The sequence below is a fragment of the Trematomus bernacchii genome, unplaced genomic scaffold (assembly GCF_902827165.1).
Source record: "Trematomus bernacchii unplaced genomic scaffold, fTreBer1.1, whole genome shotgun sequence".
NCBI classification, from domain to species: domain Eukaryota; kingdom Metazoa; phylum Chordata; class Actinopteri; order Perciformes; family Nototheniidae; genus Trematomus; species Trematomus bernacchii.
Genome location: NW_022988043.1, coordinates 18,968,564 through 18,991,549, shown reverse-complemented (window position 1 = coordinate 18,991,549; position 22,986 = coordinate 18,968,564). Strand labels below are relative to the sequence as shown.

Here is a 22,986-nt window from a genome sequence, read left to right as displayed (position 1 = left end):
ATAATCTGTTTGGTATTTTGAGCATATCACATCATAGACATGTTTTTTATATATTTTTATATATCTGAGACCCATAATATATGCCTAAAAATGGCATGATAGGAGTTGTAGTTGTGAGAATTCTAAACGTTGTCGAATAATGTAAAATAAACTGTGCAACACTGAGTCAAACATTCTCCTTAGATTGGTAATACACTCAGGCTTGTACCCCGGCTCTGAGGTGAGGCCCCTTTTAAAATAATCTTCAATCTTAAAAGAACACCTATGACAAGGTAGTTAGGTAAACTGGGTTTTATGGATGGGAGAGGGGCAGGTAGCTAGCGCTCATGGTATTTAGGGAGTGAAGAGGGGGGGGGGGGGGGGTATTTCCACTCAACCTGACACAGTATGGATTTTGTTCCCATCCTAATGGAATAGCAGAAATATTTTAGGGGAATCCCATTACGTAGCAATTGGAGTGCTGTAATAATGTACTCACAGTCATTTTCCCACTGCGGTTGGCCTCCTCTCGCTCTGCCAGGGCTTTCAGGAAGTTATCTTTGAGTTCTTTTCCTGCACTTGCCAGTGTCCTGGAAAAGACAACACTCAAACGGTTTGAAATGTTTCTCTTAACCTGAAAAAAATGAAGTCACATGAAGCCTTAAATGTTCTTTATGGAGGCTTTCCACCTTTAACATGTTATAGGGTCAGGGCACTATCTTTTTGGAAGAACCCAAATGATCATAGATATTGTTGACAAGTCAATGTTGTTACTATGACAGAATGTTAATACTATGAAGAATGTCACATGGTCAAATGCCCTTCCTAATTTCATTATGCAGAGCAATTTTAATCATATCAGAGTTTAATGACTTTCTATGACAGATTTTCACACTTAGGCTGGCCTGTTTCCATGGAAACATGGTTTTGCTGCACTCTAATGTATACACACCTGAAATAACATTGGCACTAATATTTGAACAGTTAACACTGCAGCACAAGCTAAAAAACGGGCTTGTATCCAGCACAACATTCATCAGATCTACACCAAGTTAACATCTAAAAGGCAGTAAACAGGTCATTGGAGCCTCTCAGTTGTGGTTAAAAGTTCTTAACAAGAGAAGAAGTAAGAGAAATGGAAGGAAAAAAAGCTAAATGTTGTCGAAAGTGACAGTGGAACACTGCTGTTTCTATTGACTTCAGCTACTCTAAAGGTTAATTGGTTAAATTATTTTATACTTTTTTCTTTTATGATGAGCACAAATCAAAGAACTGTGTAACTGTTTATTTCATCCTTGTACATTTTTTCTAGTGAAGGACTGTAATATGTGCCGTTACTGTGAAGCCATTTTTTTCGATTACTACAGCTGCATTGAGGGAACAACGGATCTTACTTGAAATTGGCATGAATAACATGAAAATAACCATTAAATGCAGCATCAACAACACACTGATATAGTACTTGGTATCAATTGCAGTTATTTTACATTAATGCTGATCCAATGCCTTATTTTCAGTACCAACAAAAACTCTTTCTACTCTTTCGATAAATATAAACATTGTATGTATGTTGAAAAAAGTACAGTATCTAAAGAAAAAAAAAAGATTTATATCAGGAAATGAAACAAGTGTAAACATTTTTTAAATACAGTCAGCTTTCGGTACGTGACAATTTTCAATGTGTGCTGCTCTGTACACACTTGCTATGCACTAAAGTAGTTCAATACTTAGACTCTTACAGCATATGTGAGATTAAGCTATAATCCCAAACTTCCTTTAAAAACACCTGTTAGTTTGAACCGGCAATCCCCTGGTCATAAATCTGTTTCGTTCATGCTGAATATTCAAAATGACTGAATCCCGTTGTGTATGCTTCACAGTCCAAAGAAAGTTTAGTAACTCTCTACATTAATTGCTCCTCAAATCCACTTTCCATACCCGGAGCAAAAGCCTCAACAGCCACAACAAGCAGGGACAACCGGCAAACCAATGTCTGCTCTGAGCTAGCTTAACATTACAGTAAAATTAAAAAAAAACTGGATCTAAATTGACTAGAATTTGGAAAAATACTAATTTATACTAGTCGTTTGGCCCGTGCCCCATAATGAAAGTCTTAGAGGAATCACACAGTGGTAAAAGTGCACAGACAGCACATATTTGGAGGCTGGGACCTCACTCCATCTTCTGAGTGAGTGAAGGATTGCTGCTGGGTCATGGAGGCCGAGGCCCCAAAGTAAACACAGGTGTTGAGGAGGCAAGTGACTGGGGTTACCCCATCCAGTAGCTAAAGCAACACACACAGTCACGGAGAGCGAATAATACTTCAGAAACACATATGAGCCGCTGCAAGTTTGAGTTTCCCGTCAATTAACACATTTCTTATCAAGCCTCATTTAGGAGGGATAACAAGAATCTCACTATTAAATGATGGTTATTAGTGGCTAATGACTAGGTATTAAGCTGACTGTAATCCAGCCCTGTGTTTTAAGTGTCTTTCCTTTGGATTGTGGTCAAGGCAGGTGGGCCCTGGCATTAACAGAATAGAAATGAGGAAGGAATGTGAAACGGCTCTGAAACGAACCTGTGGTGTTGAAAAAAGTACATCTTTCTTAAAAAATCTGTCCTACAGATTCAAATTATTATTACAAATATATGTGTTGTTGTGCCAGGTTAAAAGATAATAACGAGATAACATTAATCAAAATTTGGAAGGTATGTGTATGTCATTCTATCTGAATCGTTGATACCTAATGTGAGCACCACAGGTACGTTTTTTCATGCACCGATTAATGCATGCGGAGGATGATGAATGAAAAAGAACTAGTAATCCAAAACGTTTTGTTCATCTAAATGAAGACGCCATGGTTCCTCATCATTGTGGCCCATGCTAAATCTGCCTATAACTATTTTATATATCGCCCAAACAACATCGAATAACAAACTTACAAAAGAACAAACCGACAAGGGCAATTATTCACGCACCCCAATATTAAAAATGTCCCATTAAACTGCAAGCCGATTCTTTTCCTATAGCTCATTATCTAAAAAACAAACGCCCCTTATTGGTTTATCTCGGGGTAAAGGGCTTTCTGTCGAATTGGAAACATTTCTGAATATTGTAATGTTGGAATAATGGGCTGAAATATGGCATGGCACTGGCGAAGGTAATCATCTGAGGAAACATTAGGGGTGAGGTAAGTAACACTCTCTTCAAAAGATTCAGAAAGATAATCAATCAATCATTCAATATGCCATTTTCTGTTGTCAAGATGTTCATGTCCAGTGTGTTATAAACTTTATGTAATGCTTTGTCCACCTCTGTTGGTTGAGAACAGCTGTTACTGCTGCCTCCAAGCATGTTTACACATGTATAAACAGCGTTACAGTGAAATGTACTCAGCCTGAAAAACACGGGGGGCCTTTTTCCTGGACTTCCTAAACTGATGTTTTAAACTATTTATTCTCAATAAGATCTACTAACTCTATCCGACATGTTGACATGGATAGGAGATAGCAGGGGAAGGACCCAAAGGCAGATTATGGCAGCAGGAACAGAGCAATGATTTAATTGAAATGGTTGAAAGGTTTTGAATCCAAGAGACAGGGCAGGGTCACAGGATAGCAGGTAACAAAACTCTAGACAAAGCGTAAAACGAAGACGAACTGAATAAAAGAAAATGCACCGGTATATGTGTACTGACTAACTAATATGGAAGTGGGATCAGGTGAGCAGAGGTCTTCTGAGTGACGAGGGACAGGTGAAAGTTATCAAGGAGGCGGGAAACCGAGAGGGTAGGAATTGAAACAACCGAAGTTAGTCCTTCAGAATAAAACTGGAAATACTATGCACAGAGAAACTGGTAGGTTTTAAATTTCATTTTTTCAAATGTCTTAATTGTTTTGCATGATGATATTGTTGTGCAGATTATGTGATAAAGTAGCCTCTGTACATTTTATTTGGAGAATATGGTATTTAACAAGTGGAAATTAATTTACAGTCACGGGTTGATTTGTATTAAAAGAATGCCATATTGTCATACTACAGTTTTATCCCCACGTCAAAATCTGAATTTGAGTGTGTGCTAATTTGACAAAGTTGAACGTGATTGATGTTCCCTCACTTGCACTTTGAAATTGTTTGAAGTTGTTGCTGTTCATGTGTTATTTACTGCACATGTTTACATATGTCACCTACAAATGTGTTAACCTATGTGTCCTTGAACTACAACAATGATTCATGTCTTAGGTGCCGTTTACACGAGGACAAAACGGCTTCTATCTGCATAGTTTCTCTTGCGTATAGCCCTATTATTTACATGAGGCCGATAGAAACGGACCCCACAAACGATAACGGGTCCCAAGGTGGATAGATTTGCAAACGAAACTCTCTGGGGGGTCAAACGAGTCCGTGTAATCGCCTCTATACGAATATTTCCTGAAAAAATAACGATAGCCCCGCCTCTCCCCACCTCTCCTGCTCACTGCTGTAGCATGGCCAGTAGCCATCTGTAACGATCAGCTATCAAAAATAGCTGTGTTAATTAAACGCACAAGGGGTTCTTGAATGAAATAATATTATAAAAGGCAAACCAGAATTGTTAACGCCCATTATACTCCTTAAACAAAATAAACAGAGTCAGATTTCATGCATTGATCCATTATATTGACAATTTTCCAGCCAAACAACACAAACAAAATTAAACAGTCCGCTCTGCGATACACCAAAATTGTCTTTACTGCCTAATCCAGGCCATTATTGTTCATTGCTCCTGCGCCCGTCTGCGGCAAAAAGAGAAATGTTTGTAGGCCTATTCAGGCTATAATCCACACAAAAAAAGGAAACACAGGACCGGCGTGTCCCAGAGGAGCGATCTCACCCGGTGTTTGTAGAGAATATCTCTCTTTCTGAGCGCGTCCTCTCCACGGAGACGTGCTTCTTGGTCGGTCGATGCAATATCCACAGATTCGGTTTCTTTCAGTTAACTTCCCCGTTGCATTTATACATATATTTACATGCTGAGGAAATTACTATATCCCGCTGAATACCAGCAATCGCCACACACAAAATAACGATAGCCCCACCTCTCCTGCTCACTGCTGTAGCATGGCCAGTAGCTACTGTCAGTAGCTACTGCTAGTGCTACTGCTACTGACCATGCTACAGATATTAGTGCAAAATCTACAGCTCCTCTACCACAACCATCAGCAACAAGTGGACATGGAGAATTACATGAACTGCATGTTGCTAAATACACCGCGGGGCGTAAACAGAAGGGTAGCCATGGCAACATTGCTGCGGGGCTGCTCCGGAGTCTTCTTCGCTGCTTTTGGTGTATTTTGTGGCGGAAGTTACATCGCCACTTACAGTCCCGGCATATGTACTACAGCGTGTCCAGCGGTCTCGTTTGAACAGACACGTTAAATGAAACGAATGCATGTGAACAGAAGACTTTTTTGAAAACGCATACTGTGCATAAACGCAAACGTTCCCGTGTGCACAATGCCTTAGCTAGTCTCAAATAGACTCTGTTTGCAGAGCTGAAAAGAGGAACTATACACTTATTACAATGAAAAGTTAAGAAATGCAATATACTGTAGCAGTTCTCCTGAGGCTTCAACTTTTGTTCAATTGTATCACCCTTGCCAAGCTAATTTGATCTGTATCAGGTTGTGTTGTCTTTCACACATGCAAAACCTTGCTAAAGCAAATATTTCCCAGCATAATTAATGGAATATCATTATAGGGGTCTTTGAGGAATGCGGAGATAGCATTCCTTCCTCATTTGTAGCCTTCGTTTTGCAAATAAATATTCAGCAAGTGGACAGATTTCGAGAGATTTTCATTTCCTGATTCGTAACAGATGTGCTTTGAAATAATATCTTCTTTTATTATCGAGACATATTAACAGATTGAAGCTTTCATTAGTGTGCAGCTGGGTATGGCAGATGTGAACTTTCAATAGTACAGTGATTTCTTAAGAAACAACACATACTGTACCAGAATATTTTTCCTCAGAGTGCTTGGGAAAATGAATCTCATAGAAAATATTATTTTGGGCTGCTGGACGTCAAGAAAAATTCCACACAGCATGACAATTTACTTTATTTTGGGCTTTTTGTAAAATCCTCTGTCACCTCTGATTACAATGAGCTGAATGTATCAGTTACACATGTGCTACACATGATATTCTACCTGAGTTTTCTTTGTGTATTGTGGCCACCTTGGCTTTCAGGGGTTGGGGAAGTCGCACATTGTTCTTTGGCTGACTGAGAAGTACATGTTTTTGAAGGAGGATCAAAGGAATCATTGTCATCTTTTTCATACTGAGTTCTTATTGAGGTAAATAAGATATATTGCATTTGGGGAACATGTAGTGATGGACCTAGTCCAAACATAGAGAACAAGAGTAGGATTTTTGAAAAGTGAAATATGATGTGTAGATTTGAATGGAACTAAAGAAAGCTTAAAAGTTCTGAAAAATAATATCTACTCCAATGCAAGTTGAAATTGGAAGACATGTCCTTATCCCTGTCTGTCTTGCACATGGTAACACCAGAGTGGTTTCTTCCTCATTAGGTCATTAGCTTACATTGTAATGCAAAGCAACACATATTAAATCATTTAAAACATATTTCCTCAACTAATTTCATGTGCTGATTAGTGAAGAACGTCCTTAGTAACACAATTGTAACAGACTTCTTATTTCTTGTTATATACTGTAGGTCCTGTCCAAAACTGTGGAGTCATGCTTACACTTTAGAAAATAAAACAGCTTTCTGCGGGGCCAAAGAAAGCCAGCAATTATTATGTTCATCCTAAATATAAAAATGACAACACAATTTTCATTTCTTATTAAAATAAACGAACACAAAACATTTATTGTTTTAGTAAAATGTAGCCTGTCTCTCAGTGAAAATAGCCTTAAAAATGTTATTAGTATTTTCATGTTGTACACAATTCGCAGCGTTAGAAGAAAACAAATCTCTTAGAAAATGTCCTTGTTATGTTATAACTGGGAAAGGTAAGGTGTCATTTGACTAGAACATACGAACATTGTTCATTTAGTTAGTTGTTATTGTGCAAACGCAAGTCAGTAGTACTCCAAAGTGTAGTGCTGGCTAGCCAGGAGTTCAGAGGTAGTAGCTTAGGAGAAATAGGGCTCGCTTGTTAGCTAGGTAGCTTGACTTTCTCTACAGTGGTAGGGAGAAAGGCAGAAGCAATTTAGAATAGGGCCCATTTTTAAGTTGGGATTTGTCTGGAAACAGTCAATCTCTTCTGGCAAAACTCTAAGGGACCATTCAACACCAACCACCTGCACCTGGGCCAGCCTGCTCATTTTCTGTATCCAGTGCCATGCTATATTTGTTACAGAAAATGAGCCAAATAAAGTTACCCCTCTTCTAGTGATAGCAATGTGCAGTTTTCCACCTAATCTTAACTATAGTTTCCTTCCATGTTGTAACAAACAAGAGGCGCTTTCACACCGGAGTACTTTTCTCAGGAATAGTTCCGATAGTTCCTGGGATTTTGCGTTCACACCGAAAAGATCTGGAACTAGAACTTTTTTTGCGAACCTTTTCACCCCTTTTCAGTCCCTGCTAGAGAGGTGGTACTTTCCTGGGGACGAAAAGGTTCCAATTTCTGATTGGCTGGGCGAATTGCAAACGCCCCGTAAAACTCCGAAAGGTTTTGTGAAGCCGCCATTTTATTTGCTCGCATTAGCATTATTAGCATTAGCATTAGCCCAGCGCACCAACGGAGAGAGACTAACTTATGGCAACACAAAATAAAACGTGGGAGCGGTGGAGTGATGAGGAGGTGTCGGCGCTTCTGGCGATTTACCTGGGACTTCGGATGGCGATTTACTGCCACCCGAAGTCCCGGAGTCCGGGGGTGGAGGTGGAGCATCATCATCTATCTACTGTTGGATCTACGGCACCAGTGGGTCACAACACAACTGGCAACTGGCAAGTTATTACTATTTGCAAGGAAACATTGGTTCCCTTTTTAGTTTTATCGCACCTGGAATTACTATGCAACAACTCTTTTTGGGTGTTTTACATCTAGCCAGTGGGACCAGGGGATTCATTAATCAAGTAATTAAATATGAAATACGGAATGGCTTCTAAAATGTGGCAACGTCCAGGTCAAACAACAGCTTGTTATTTATTATCTGCTGTACCACCTGGTCTTAAACCAGCGTATGTTGATCTATGTGCTGCGTGTTGGGATGTGGTTGTGAGCTTAAGCCTGGCAGGATGTGTGTCTCTGGACAGAGCTTGCAGGGGATAACTCCAAAGTTAGACTCGTCCAAAATCACATAGAGCACAGAAGGCAATTGGCTTGACAGCATATGTAATAGAGCCTGCAAAAACCTCGTCGCCCGAGGGCCCTCGCCAAAGAAGCAGTCGTGGAGAGTGGCGGGGGTTTGGCTCGCTAAAAATGAGCCTGGGATCAGCTTTGCGAGGCTTCTCATGTCAGTCACATCCACGATCTTATTTTCGCTAAGCATCTGGAGGTTGGATCCGCAGTGAAATGTATTCACTGTGCGTGTTTGTGGCGCTGGTTTTACTTGGCACAGCAAGTGATAGCTCACTTTTAATATAGAGTAGAGAGTTAGAGAGCGGAGAATTCTTGAGGTGGACTGTACAAACGCAGCAGCACAATGGACAATGAGCATGGCTGTGGTTTGGACTGCGGGGAGATCGCGGGGAGCCTGATGGAAACCTCGCAGGGCTGCCGTGAGCATGCGAGGTCAGGACATTTGCTGACATGGACTTCTGGGCCCGAGCCAGAGCCGGAGCAGAGAGGAAACAGAGGCCTCATGTCTGCTCAGCAGGGCTCCTCTGCTCCTCTTGTTTGTCTCTGACTTTGTATCAAATGTTATTCGGCACGAGATATAACAAAATGCTAACAAGACTAATATGGATGTGATTTGTTTGCGTTAAACAGAACATAATTTCTATCATCTGGCAGGTTGAGAAATATGTGTGAGGAATATCAAAGAAGTCCTGATTAAGTGCTTTTGATAAGACACTATAGTCAAGAAACTTAAATTGTTGGGTAGCTTCCGGAATACAAAATTAAATAACAAAGATTTCATATTCTTTTGCGGGCAAGTGTTTTTATAGCATTTTTTCTAATCTTAATCCAGTGTACAATCCACTAGTTGGATGTTAATCATTCAAAGCGGTTATCAGGCTTTCAAAATGTTGCTAAAGAAAAGACAAAGATTACACAATAATTGAAATATACAAGTTATAAAAACTAAAATTGGCCAACTAAAAAACCTTCTTGCAGATTTATTTAACCAAACGTAAATCTCTTTTTACCAACAACACTGCATATAACATTTTAAGAGTCAGCCTAACAATTCTAGGTATTTTACCAACTTGAAATTGGATCTTAAATTAAAAGTAATCTATCAGAACCCAACCCTTTCTTTTTTACTATTTGTTGATTCTGACTACCCGTTCAGCTTCCCCCTAACCAAACAACCTCACAACTGACTAAGCATCCCATTCATTTAAGTATTGTATTTCACTTATGTCTGATGAGAGCACCAGGTCTTTTGTTTGGCCTTTCTGTGGTTTGCTGGCAAAGCCCCCCACCTTTCACAGCCAAGCTGTCAGGAGCAGTGTGTTGTCCTTTAAGAATGAGACAGGGCAACAACAGGGCAACATCTGATTAGCATTCACGGCACTATCTCCACTCCCTTGGTATTTTATTACCACAGGTGCAGGGGCATTCATTGATCAGATGCACGCTACAGGCGAGGTTGGCCCTTAATTGAAAACAGCTCTATTTATACACCTGCAGGCACTAAAGGTCTTAGAGAGCACAGGGAGGTTGAAAAGAAGAGAAAGGAAGGGAAAAAAACACAGAGCAGTGACAGAAGAGTGAAAAAAGACATGCCTCTGGAGACATAGGTTAAGGCCTACAAGGAAGGCGAAATACATTCCCAAAACAGCAGGGCTACCCACTGCCATGAGAGGATAAGTATGCAGGTGCAAAAGTCTTTAGGGAAGCTAACATTTTCGATGAAAAGAGGCACAAATAAATGCAAATCCAAATGCATAATTATTCAGAGCATGACTTTTTCAGATGTATAGATCTTTCTTTACCAGCCAAATACATTGAGTTTGTATTTAGCTTACAGCTGCTTGTTTGTGTGGCCGCACTTGTTTCCAGAACAATGTTCTGATTGTGCTCAGCCACTTTGCAGGTGGTACATTGCATTCTGGAGCTCGTATTTTCACAATGGGACCATAACAGGAGGTCAGGGGGTCACTTTGGTGGAAGTCCAATCAGAAAAAACACAAACACAGAGGAAAGAGAAATCTGCATTTAGACAGAAAGGGACACAGCTCAAACTTGACACTTTTGATGGAAAAAGTCTGCAAATGTTGTGCAGTTTTGTTCGCCTTGTCAAGGCCTTGGAGGATTTCCATGTGGGATAGCTGTAAATTAGTTCAGAATGTTTTTTTAAAAACAATATATGTTGGCCTACAGGTTGTTGGCATTGAAGTAACAAAGACAGCAGCTGAAATGGACCAAAATGATTTAGCTGAGCCCACTCTTAGCTCACATTTTGACTGACAAAAGTGCAAGAAAAACCTCAAAGACAGCAGAAGTATCTGATTATTATTAAAGGCTTACATTTAATGGAGTTAAATGACATGATTGGCTTTAAGCTATAACAGGGTCACATTTAATGTAAAGGGTTAATTACTATGGAAAAATCACCTGCTGCTGTCAGGCAAGCCCAGAACAACAGACTGTAAAACTGTTATGACTGATGTCTTTTCCAGCAATGTCCGATTATTAGCGGAGCACTTTCATCTGTCTACTGCACAGCGCTGATGAAAAACAAGCTACTCTATAACAGATGATGGCCAAGTCCTATACAAGTGAGCCAGAAGGGGTTATTTTAAGATTACACTGTTTTTGAATCAAATATTTTTGCTGTAATTAAAATGACCTGAGCAGATGGAAAGAAACTTGTGTTTTAAACTTGGCAGGAGACATCTCTTTTCGTGTCTTGGGTAATATTTTTAGTACATGGTCGAGATTGTCAAATTCAATTAAAAACATACAAGGGGAAACAACTCAGCTAATGTATTACTCTTATGGTGTTGACAGTCACTAATTAAACATGTGCCTGGTTAAGATATAATAATTGTTTTTGCTGCCACTACGGTTCTCTTAATTAATAACAAAAGACACCATTTTTGTTGTTGTGAAGTAGCACGGGATGCTACCAATGCTGTTATTGCAATTGCATTCCTTCTCTCGGTATGGATACCGTCATTGTTCATTATTAGAAAGTTCTTGAATGGGAGCTGTATTATCTGGAGAGGCTTCTTTCTTTACAAAACAAACGGACCAGATAAAAAAAAAACGATAGCATCTATGAATAAAGCAGTTTATTATTAAAGATCAGTGTGTCTGTCCGTTATTTGATGAAGGTGAAACAATGCTTACGTTTGTTTGGATTATTTCGCTGATAAATTAAGATGCAGATTTACAAAAAAAATTATATTGGTAGCCGAATTATCCACAGATCTGATGGATGATACAATAAATAGGTGCGTTGCTCTTCGTAGATATAGATATGAACAGTGTTTGAGAATATGCAGATCTGAGTTTTGCTACAACAAAACAATACTTATTTCCATGTCTAACTTTGAATAATTTGAATATGTGTGGCTATAAAGCTAGTTGTTATTTTTGTGTTCAACAACAGAAGCCAAGTTCTTTTTTGTAAAATATTTATGAATAAAAGCAGAAATAAAGTGGCGCAGTGGTGACGTATTGTTGTAGGCCAACCCTGAAGTTAGCATGGCAAGGGATCCATTAACAAAATGTTTACTTAGCTGCTTGTTAGCAACTGCCGTTTTTATGACACACAGACACTTCAGACATTCTCAAGTGGGGTGTGAACTGGTGTGTTTTATGTCATAATAAGAAAATCTCTTCAGCTTGTGTTAACCATAGACCTTTTTTCAGGCTTCTAACCATCACGATGACTTTGAGACGAGGCAACTGGAAGTGGTTAAATGCCAAGTAATTTCCCGGTTTGAAGACTCATTACTGCGCCACTCTATATAAAATAAATGCAGCATTTATTTATTGTTTAAAGGTCCCATGTCATGGCCATTTCTACTGATCATATTTCCATTGTTGAGGTCTACTAGAATAGATTTAAATTGTGCAATTTTCCAAAATCACATTGGTTTCTCATACAGCATCTCTGTAGTGTAGAGTATGTGTATTCACCAGGTATTCAATCTCTTACCCCATTCACACCAACGGTGTTTCGGGGCCGGTTCGGTGCTGGTGCTTGAAAAGCACCGGGTTTCCCTGTTCACACCGCAGCGGATCAGCCTCTAAGCTCCGGAATCCGGTTAGTTTCGAGCACCAAAAAGTTGTCCGTCTAGAAGCAAGAACCGCATACGTCACGCTTACGTCGGAGGGGGGCGAGATTAACCTGAGCTAACAGTTAAGGCGAGTACGGCAAATAAAAGTTGTAACAAGCAGTAGCGCTGAGCAAAGTGACTAGAACGCAACCACACACTTGTAAAAAAAAAACACGCTTTATAAAGTCAGGCAACACTAACCAGGCTTCGTGTGATTCTGTTTATTTGTACCTTACTTTGACCATCCGTTCGCTGTTATTGATCATTGTAGAGATACATGGGCTGCACAGGTTGTCATGTCCGACTATCACAAGTAGAATCATAATGAAAAATACGCCGGTAAAAAGTGCCTGTAGAAAACGGCTTAGCAAGTAGTCAGTTTAGCTTCGGTTGCTATGCTAACATCACCCATGTTATACCAGAGAAACTTTCATAACAGCGTTGTGATGCCAAACAGCGTCAATTCAGACTGACACCAAACAGCGTCAATTCAGACTGACACACATTCACTTAAGGGGAACTGGGGATATGTATCAGCTGCTTGTGTGACAGTCAGACAGTGAATACTTTAGAGCCGTGTGAGCTAACCCGGAGCTAATGGGAGAATACACTCGTGGAAGAGCAGCCGGCCAGCACTGCAGCGGTCGGTAAATGCCGCTGAAACACATTAATAAACAATGAACCACGGCACTCTGGAGAAAAGTATAAGGTTGGAGAAGTCATTATTTAATTTAATCTGGCTTCGTATGATTAAAAGCAACGCAGTCCCCGGCCCGTTGTTGTTGTGAGGTGAGCTCCGTTGGGGAGAAAATCAGCGACGTAAACTGTGACGTCATGACGCAGCAGCGGCAGCACCAGTCGGTCTCTGAGCGGTGTGAAAAGAGCCGGAGCTAAACCGAAGTACCGGTTCCGAACCTGAAAAGCTCTAGCACGGAGCTTGAACCGGAGTTGCGTTGGTGTGAAAGGGGTATCTGTCCTAAACGGCTTGTTGGAGCTCCTGCCCCCCCCCCCCTCCCTGTGAGCCCAGTGTGCTCTGATTGGTCGGGACGTTGCGAGGCTCGCTGCTGCAAGGAGCAGACAGGTTTCCGGGTCGGCGATACAGCGAGAAACAGCGAAACTCATCCTGAGCACACACAAACACTCACAGCCGAAGTAAAAACAATAAGTGTGGCTTGATATTGAGTAAGAAAAAGGTTTATAACGCTGTGAGAATGGGTCTGCGGAGAGCATTTCTCCGCGATCCCATCTCGTCTATTACCAGCGTTCAGGGAGCTCTATGCAAGTCAATGGGGACTCCCTGTTAGTTAGCCAAGAGATCCTGGTGTGTGAGGAGCTCCGCGGATTGGTCCATTTGGGCCAATCCGGTCATTTGTTGTTGATTTGGGTATTCACACGTTACAGAACCCAGGAAGCAAACAATGGAAAATGAGAAATCTCCAACGAGGCGTTCTGGGGCAGCATAGACAGGTCTTTTCTGTGTTAGAGTTTTACTCGCTACAGGGTGTACTTTGAGGGTTTGTGACTCTGCACACCGTTTACATGCATAAAAACCTTCATAACACACAAGGGGACGGGTAATAACCGGAAAAGCATGACATGGGCCCTTTAAGCATGTTAAGATGCTTTTTTATGGTGTGACTTACAATTGTAAAAATGTTTAACTAAATCCAAACTGTCAGAAGAATTAAGCTACAAACCTATTTATGGTGATTATAGATTTAAATTGATAGATTTTTTAGATGTCAATGTTGAGTTTCTAATCCTGTATCTCAAACATTGTGAGGACCCTAACAAACAGTCTTTGAAACCATCTCTACTTGGATGTGGATCTTGGAGACGGAACAGACTACTGTGTATATTATAACATCCCAATGTTCCCGTATGACATTTCCCTGGATCCTGTTGGGACAAGATAAAAGGCTTTGTGGCCTAATATCACTGTAACTGCAGGTGTGGAGGCTCCCATTTCACCAGTGTCACTGATGTTCACAGACGTTTGGAGAAAGGAGGGGGGACAAAACAGCGAGACATCTGCACGTTTGGATAAGCATCTGAGGGTTCAATCAAATTCAACACCTAGCAGGTTAATGTTTGGAAACTTCAAAATCATGGGTATGTGTGTGGGTGTGTGCATGTTGAATGGTCTTATTTGGAGTCTGTTCTGGCGTATCATCAAAGGAGATACCACAACCACGAGGCTTTATCAGGAATGAGAACAATATCTGTGATCATTTTCCTCAGGAGGGGCAGTTTATAGAAGACTCTTTGTAGTTTTTGTCATTGAGCTTGTTTACGTTAACCATTTATGTTTGAATTTAGACAGATGGGCAGGCATTCAAATAAAAGCCTTGTTCATGTAGGATGTGAACTTGATGAATTACTCCAATTTATCCTGTCTTTTGTAAAATGCAATCATAAAGAATTATACAAGCTGCTCAAACCGCTACCGCACCGGATACGGCTATAAAAGATTCAGATTTTATGAGCTGTCATGCCTTGATTAGCAGAGCAGAACTTCAGTTGAGATTGCCTTTTACATTTTCCTCTAGAGTCTAGATAATACTGCTGCCACTTGTTGCAGGGAGACAGAAATCCTGTCTCAAAAAACACAGGATGAAAGTAAAAGATGTTGTGAATTATATTTTATATGTTAAACTTTTAGCTGACACTTTGATCTAGCAACACATAGGCCCAGTTCCAATCTGGCACATACACCCACCCACTCGGTGACGGGCGTTTGTAGTCACTTATTAAGTTGTAGTGTATAAACCCAGCGTCAAGTCCTTTCCGTTGGCAAAACCAGGAACTGACTTTTCAAATCTCTCAAAAGCAGCAAACTAAACTTACAATGGAGAACAAAAACTCAGAAGATTCTTTGATGTAATTTCTTTAGTTTTTACTCTAACATTAATGATCTTGCTTGACTTTTGCAAAATTCCCTTTTTTGTTGTTTGACCGGTTTCCGTTTGAATGTTTTTAGAGGCAGTCGCATCAGTAAAGGGAGTAAAGTTAGCATCAATGCAGATTCGGACTTTGGAGTTTTATAACCGACATCCACTGCCCCCTAATTAGTTTAGATGGCATTTAAAATGGCGGACCCTCAAAGCGAATGCACAAACAGTGTTGAAGGGGTTACAAGAGTATCGAAAGTCAAGTATAGCCTATAGGACTTAAACAGTGATAAGTCAACAATAAGTCATAAAATGACATTTTAAAATGCTAGCTTCTTATTTGTGAATAAAATGAATTCATCATCAAGACATTTTTACGGGCTCCTTTTTTGTTTGATTAATTCAAACAACAATATAATTGTTCACAATATTGTTTCGGCCATGAATACTTTTACACAGAATGCGTATATAACGAGGCATTTCATTGGAGAAGTGCAACTGTCAGTATCATTTATAATTTTATTTTATTTGTTTCTCGCACATTATTTTCAAATTGAAACATTATACATTTGCACTACCTCGAATTTGCATGTAATCGACGAGGTTAGGGTGCAATCAAACGCATGCGCATGCTTATTTTTGGAAGAATACCTTAAAACTTTAAGCCAGTGTTTTGCTGAAAAATAAGTATCAAAGTACCTTTTCTAGTGCCAGTCTGTTTCTAAAGAACTATATTTTGGGAATCCTGAAAATGTAAAGTCACGCAAAACAACTTGATAGTCAAGGAACATTTTGAAATATTAAAAATAAAAACTTGGCCTAACATGTAAGGTATGGTTTGGAACTCAAAGTGGCTGAGGCATCACGGTACGGATACAGAATTTCTTCACAGGGAGCTCTCAGCGTCCACCAAGAGAGAAACAAGAAACTAATTTTAAGCAGAGGATCACTCATCTAAAATATTATTCACACTGAATGAGAAGTCAATACAATAAACCACATAACACTAACATAGAGGGGAGTAGACACAGAGGGTCACTTTTTTTTCTCCTAGCTATGGTGATGGATTCCAAAATCCACTGACCACATTCAGATTTGAAAAGAGCCAGATGTAGTTTTCAGGGGAGCCTTTTGATATTCTAGCATTGGACTGGTGGTTGGTGTGAATGTATCTCCCCTGTTAGTCAAGCACACAATAGTGAGCATGGTGGGTTAGGGTGATTATTTAACTCACATTGGTCGGCTCCTGCTGTAGAAAGTGTTGCTTTTCGCAGCCTGTGCAGCTGCTTTCTTCTCCTCAAATTCTTCCCTGCTCAGGACTGTGCCCTTGTGGCCGTGCTCCACCAGCTTACGGGCCAACTCCCTGCTCTGCAGGAGAAAAGGAGAGGAGTCAGTCAAGGAGAGGGGATGCAGCATGCAGTCACTGCTCAAGAGAGTTGAATCTTGTCAGTCTTGGATTTTGGCATTGGAGTGCTATCTGTATTAATATTAAACGTCGCTGACCTCAAGATGATGTCCCTTTGCTTGCTCTGTTTGTCAGACGGCCCACATACAACAGATGTTAAACTTCAAATGATAGACAAACCGAGAACAGCATTTTAGCATTTAGCAACTCATACTGCATTGATTATTTTTTTACAAAGGGATTTACTAGATTACACTGTACAGTCTGATTGTCAAGCAACAACCTTAGTGCTCAGACTGTATATGAAATATTAAATAAATCTTCTCATCGGTGGATCGCTCTGGCTTGAGTTGTCAATAAAGTTTAAAAACTTCAAGACAGGTTGAAATGTGTTTGCTAGCAGTGGTTTGTACGAGTAAACCAGTACGGATCAAAAACAATCTCCTGTGTCAAGTGCGTTATGTGTGAAGGAAAGCATTTGCCTAGGTAGATGTGGACCAAACGGTGGGTCCATTTCACAGAGAAATCTTTAGGTCAACTAGCTAAGTTTTACTGTAAAAGTTGAACAGCAAATGCCCCAACATGCAAACAAGTGTGGCCCCAGTAGGTTGCCAGATGGCATTTCAACTATTTTCCTATTCACATATTGATATACATGGAAATGTATTTGTGTACGTTTAAATCAAACAATAAAAGCATCAACATAGACTTGTTTATATACAAGAAAAAACTAAAGGGGTAGGGGAGGATACCCTGACAGAGGCCCGGTTTAGGCCCCTGGCTTCCTGTAATTTTACGAAAAAGTCTTCAGGGCAAAGCAAGTTCAGTATCCCAATCCCACATAGTGTATGAATTAGTGGCTATTTAAGGACGAATCCTACAGTGTAGTCTGCAACATCCTGGTTTTGGGTGTTGCTAAGCAATCCCTACAGAGCATTGACAAATTAAATGTTTCATTTGTCAGCCAGTAAGATTTAGGATTTACTCACCACTCTGGCTTTAAGTCTAAACTTGTTATTTTACTTTCCTGCCTAAAATACCGAAGTGATAGCCAGCACTGCAACACCACAAGCTTCAGATAGTAGTTTATGGGTTTAGTGTGATTTCATGCACAGGTCCACTCTTTTTCTAAGTGTGTGTGCTTGGTGTGCGTGAGTGTCCATGTGTCATTGCCCCTGTAGGGATTGTTAGCTACATTATTCCAATCACAGTTTTGCAGACCCACCGTCATTAGAGCCAAGCCATAGAGTCATCATCTAAAAACCAAATCTTGCTGTCAAATCCCGTGGCTTGTAAGATCAAAGCTTCGGCCACATGTCCTCCTACCCAAATCCCAGCAGCCGGGCCTGCGTCCGCACCCCAGAGGAAAAGTTATATTTTCCCTCAACTTTGATGTGGCTTACCAGAAATGAGTCTCAGACATTTGCCGGACCTAAAATTGGCTTGAAAATCATTGTGTCCATTTTCAAGGCTCATTGAGGGGGACCCAAGTTCCCATCAGCAAAAACACGTCAGTTTGCTATCCTGGCAGTGGCGTAACAAGCTAGTGATTGGCCCCGGTGCAAATATTGTTTTGGGCCCCCCAGCAGCTATCGGATGGAATCAATACATGGGCTGCACAGGTTGTCATGTCCGACTATCACAAGTAGAATCATAATGAAAAATACGCCGGTAAAATGTGCCTGTAGAAAACGGCTTAGCAAGTAGTCAGTTAGCTTCGGTTGCTATGCTAACATCACCCATGTTATACCAGAGAAACTTTCATAACAGCGTTGTGATGCCAAACAGCGTCAATTCAGACTGACACACATTCACTTAAGGGGAACTGGGGATATGTATCAGCTGCTTGTGTGACAGTCAGACAGTGAATACTTTAGAGCCGTGTGAGCTAACCCGGAGCTAACGGGAGAATAAACTCCCGTGGAAGAGCAGCCAGCACTGCAGCGGTCGGTAAATGCCGCTGAAACACATTAATAAACAATGAACCACGGCACTCTGGAGAAAAGTATAAGGTTGGAGAAGTCGTTATTTAATTTAATCTGGCTTCGTATGATTAAAAGCAACACGATCATCGACCCGACGCAGTCCCCCGTTGTTGTTGTTGTGAGCGCGGTTGGGGAGCAAATCAGCGATGTAAACGGTGACGTCATGACGCAGCAGCGGCAGCAGCGGCAGCACCATCCCGGCTCTGAGTGGTGTGAACAAAGCGGGAGCAGAAAAGGGAAACCGGAGCTGAACCAGAAAAGCTCTAGCTCGGAGCTAGAAAGGGAAAAGCGCTGGTGTGAAAGCCGCATTAGTCTGTCAGGAGAGAGCTCCCCTCCACCTTTGTTGTAGAAACATCATCTTCTTATATCCGTTAGCGCAGCTAGCACCAGGTGCTAATAACAACAGTGCCGGTACCTCGCTCCCACGCTCGCTCGCACTTTGGCTGTGAGCTGCGGGCGCCAGATAAGCCAACGTCCCCCACTTTCATCACTTACAGCGCCCATCGTACAGGGCAAATGAAAAGTGTAACCGGGGTGAAAAGGGTGTTACATTTACTTAATTATGAATGTTGTTACATCAAGGCCGAAAATTAGGATGAGCACCAACGGTCAAAAATGTTTCCCCCCGCCAGATCTGGCGCCCTAGGCGAACATCTATAACGCCAATGCTAAGGACCGGCCCTGCATGAAAGGGAGTAAGGTCATTGGACAGACAAATTACTAATTAATTTAGGTTGCCTGGTTACTTTGAAGACTGCGTGAACCGGTCAATGCCATTGGGGCCCTGGCCGGTTGTGGGCCCCGGTGCGTTGCACCGGCTGCACCGGCGATAGTTACGCCACTGTATCCTGGCTCCAAAATGGTGGAATGAGCTCCCCATTGAAATCAGGACAGCAGAAAGCTTACACATCTTCCGGCGCAGACTAAAAACTCATCTCTTTTGACTCCACTTCGAGCAATAAAATTACTAACAAAGCACTTATATACTAATAAAGGACTGGCTTATCTAAAGCCAGTTGAGTAGCAATTGAAATGTTGTGGCTCTATGAAACCTGATGTACTTATATGATTCTGTTTTCTTCAAGTTTGTATCTTCTTGGTCGAATGCACTTATTGTAAGTCGCTTTGGATAAAAGCGTCAGCTAAATGCAATGTAATGTAATGTAATTTAATAGGTCTATGTGTTTGAGCTGCTTCTTGTACTGAACACATCAGGACCTGGATGAATACTCAGCGACATCTATTCTGGCAAAAGCTATACTGACCTTGTATTAAAACCTCTTTAACTACTTCACTTTTCTGAGTCACAATTACTCAAATTCTTAAAAACAGAAAATTAAGTTTATAATTAGCCAATTTATCAGAACTTAGTCCATATCAGTGTGACCGCACAGGTTAGATGACCTGGGCCGACTGTGGTGTGTCACAACACGGGGGTGATGGAGTTAGATAGTGATTGACTGCAGCTGATTATCAGGGCAGATATGAGTTCTTCTCTTCTCTGTGTGGACACAGGTGTTCAAACAAAGTGGTCAGTGACAGCAGCTAGCAAATCATTAGCAAGTGGGCCATCTGCTGGGCAAAAGCAGGACTGCCTATTAGTAGGTTCATTTCAAGCCTATCTAGAAGTAGTTGTGTACCAGTGACCAAAAACCAGAAGAGAGCAACATAAAAGCAAATAATTATGAATTATGATTCAGAGTTTTCCCCTTGACATGAAATTCCAAACTTGTAGCAACACAGACAATTCCTTTCAGGGTTTTGTCTAAACCAGGTAACAGGGGTGCTGCGCCCTCTTACTTTCGGCGTGAGCCCTCATACCAAAATGCAGATGTTCCCTCTAAAATGTTAATGTGATGCCAGAAAACAATATTTCTGTTTGTCAAATAACTGTATAATTACTCAAAAATATGAAAATCGTGTCAAATAGACCGTCAGACGGCATAGACAGCTTTACTTTTACGGAATGCCAACATCAGGCTGTTGTTTATGTCTGCAGCGCCATCTTGTATACGGCCGTCATGTTCTCACGATAATTGATATATCTTATATACAAGATCAGCACCCTAATACTATATTTTTCTAGAAAAAACCCTGCTTCAATAAAAACACACATTTTACATTTTATACACTTCAGGTAATAACAGCACTTGCAAAGTAGACGATTAAGACTTTTTAAATTCTCAAAACTAGACAATTAAAATAATTTTAAAGTTTTAAGATGTGTAGTCTCTCAATGTCTTGTACATTTAAGAAAATTCTATTGATCATGCTAGAGTTTTAATTTTTGCCAGGAGTAAATTATATTGGCCCAACTATCACTTCTAGGGCAGAGGATACGCAGACTTCTTTGTGAATTTTGGTCTTTACATTTTATTTACACATTTTTTTTTGTATCAATGATAATCATGCTGTGGTTGTCTTGTGTGTTTTGAAATTATGAATGAGTGAAGCACATTTCAAATGGGCATTGGTGGTAGCTGCCTGTTCTACTGTCTAAATCGCTTCAATCAAAACTGTGTATGACTGCCACCTAGCGTGCGACCACTTGCACTACAACAACTAAATGTATCACCATGGAAAAGCCAGCAATTGTGAACAGGGGCTGGATGATGTTTTTTAAAGTGAAAAATTACGTTTTTGTAACGTGCACTGTTGCATTATTACAAAGATTACCTAAAACTGTCAGTTTAGCGAATGCGGTTCTGACATAATGTTCAAAACAGAACGGGGTTACCTTGAGAAAGACATTTAACGTTTCAGAGAGGAATTACGCCACAAGTTTATAGCAGAGTGACTCACTTTTAGGTAAAATAAATCCATTGGCTTGACTTTTGAGTCGAGATAATCTTCGTAGACTTTAAACTGTGTTACTGAATCGTTGACACGAGCGGCTGTGCTGTACTCCATCTTCACGTGCTCCGTGTTGTGAGGCTGCTATAGCAACAAGGCATCACAGGAAGCGGAAGTCCACAAGCTGCACACACCCACTAAATGCTTCCGCTTAAAATCATAAAAATGTGACTAAAATGTTATATTAGAGCCCTCAGTTTCACAAATAGATTAATAAATAATTATTACAGACGTCCTGTTTACAAACTCATGAAGGTTAAAATCGAAAAACAGCAGTTTGGCTGGGCAGTTAAAATCCTGGTGCTATGATTGCAAGTTTACAGCAGTAAAGTAACTTAAAATGTGCATATAACTCTGGATACCAAATAACTTTCTGTACTACGTAAAACCCTCAAAGCTGTAATGGACAAAAACATCTTCCCATCACAGCAAAAATTGGAGTGTTGATATTTCAGGGTTAAACATTTGAGAGTTGATTTTAACTCCAAAAGTGTAATTTTAACACTTTATGATTCAAATGGTGTTCAGTGTTGGATTTATTTGAAAGAGTTGATCACTGAACTAACCAGTGGCGTCGCCTGGCCTGGGCATCCGGGGCTTTAGCCCCGAATGTTTTTTCTGTAGCCCCGGACAATTCTCCCTCAATAATATAATACATTAACCGTGCTTTATGTGAACCTCATCATGACACAAGAGAGGACGGCAGCACTGTAATGTCCCGTGTTCAGTGAATGCAACAGAGGCATGACACCAGACCAATCAGAGAGTTGCATGGAAATAAACGTGTGCTTGTGTCATTCAAGCTCGGCTCTGTGTGTGTGTGTGTGTGGCAATAGCGCATTTAGAGTAGAGATGGCAAATCCGGATCATTTTACGGACTCAGGGTCTTCTGAGTCAGTCATTGAAGAGATCCGGATCATACGAGTCATTTGAGTCATATGAGTCAGCATGACCAAGACCGTAGAAATCCTATTGGTGAAACCGAAAAGTTGTTGCATTTCACGAGCATATTATTATTCCATATATTTTGAATATATATATATATTTGTATATATATATATATATATAATATCTGCATGTATATTTTCTATTTCGACATTCGACATTTTATTTTTATTTCTATTCTTGTATATTTTGTAGTTTTGTTTTATTGTAAAATGCCTTTTATGCTGCTGTAACAACAACAATTTCCCAATTTGGGATCAATAAAGTACTATCTATCTATCTATCTATCTATTAAACTGACGTTATAATTAACCTCCGCTACACAGTGTATTTTGCTTTAATAAAAAATGTTGATCACAAAAAAAAGGGTTATTTTGCGATTTGGCAAATCTGAGTCTGCTCGTGCATGAGGACGAGTCTGCTGGATCTGCTGCTATATACGGCTCCGAGTCCGCACGAGTCTGCTCTGCTGTCTGTTGCACACACAGTGAGTCAGGATTTGCGAATC

The 22,986-nt window shown here is 40.5% G+C and overlaps 1 protein-coding gene across 1 annotated transcript in view; it reads right to left on the bottom strand.

Moving 5' to 3' along the window:
* The window catches only part of cfap299 (cilia and flagella associated protein 299), a 101,466-nt gene extending 79,901 nt beyond the window's left edge, over positions 1 to 21,565 (bottom strand). The window contains exons 1-2 of the mRNA XM_034118445.1: positions 21,483 to 21,565; positions 16,525 to 16,658 (exon numbers count right to left, since the gene is read on the bottom strand). Coding sequence (XP_033974336.1) covers positions 16,525 to 16,658; positions 21,483 to 21,503 — 155 coding nt within the window. The 5' untranslated portion in view covers positions 21,504 to 21,565. The remainder of the gene's footprint in view (positions 1 to 16,524; positions 16,659 to 21,482) is intronic.
* Between the last annotated feature and the right edge of the window lie 1,421 nt (positions 21,566 to 22,986).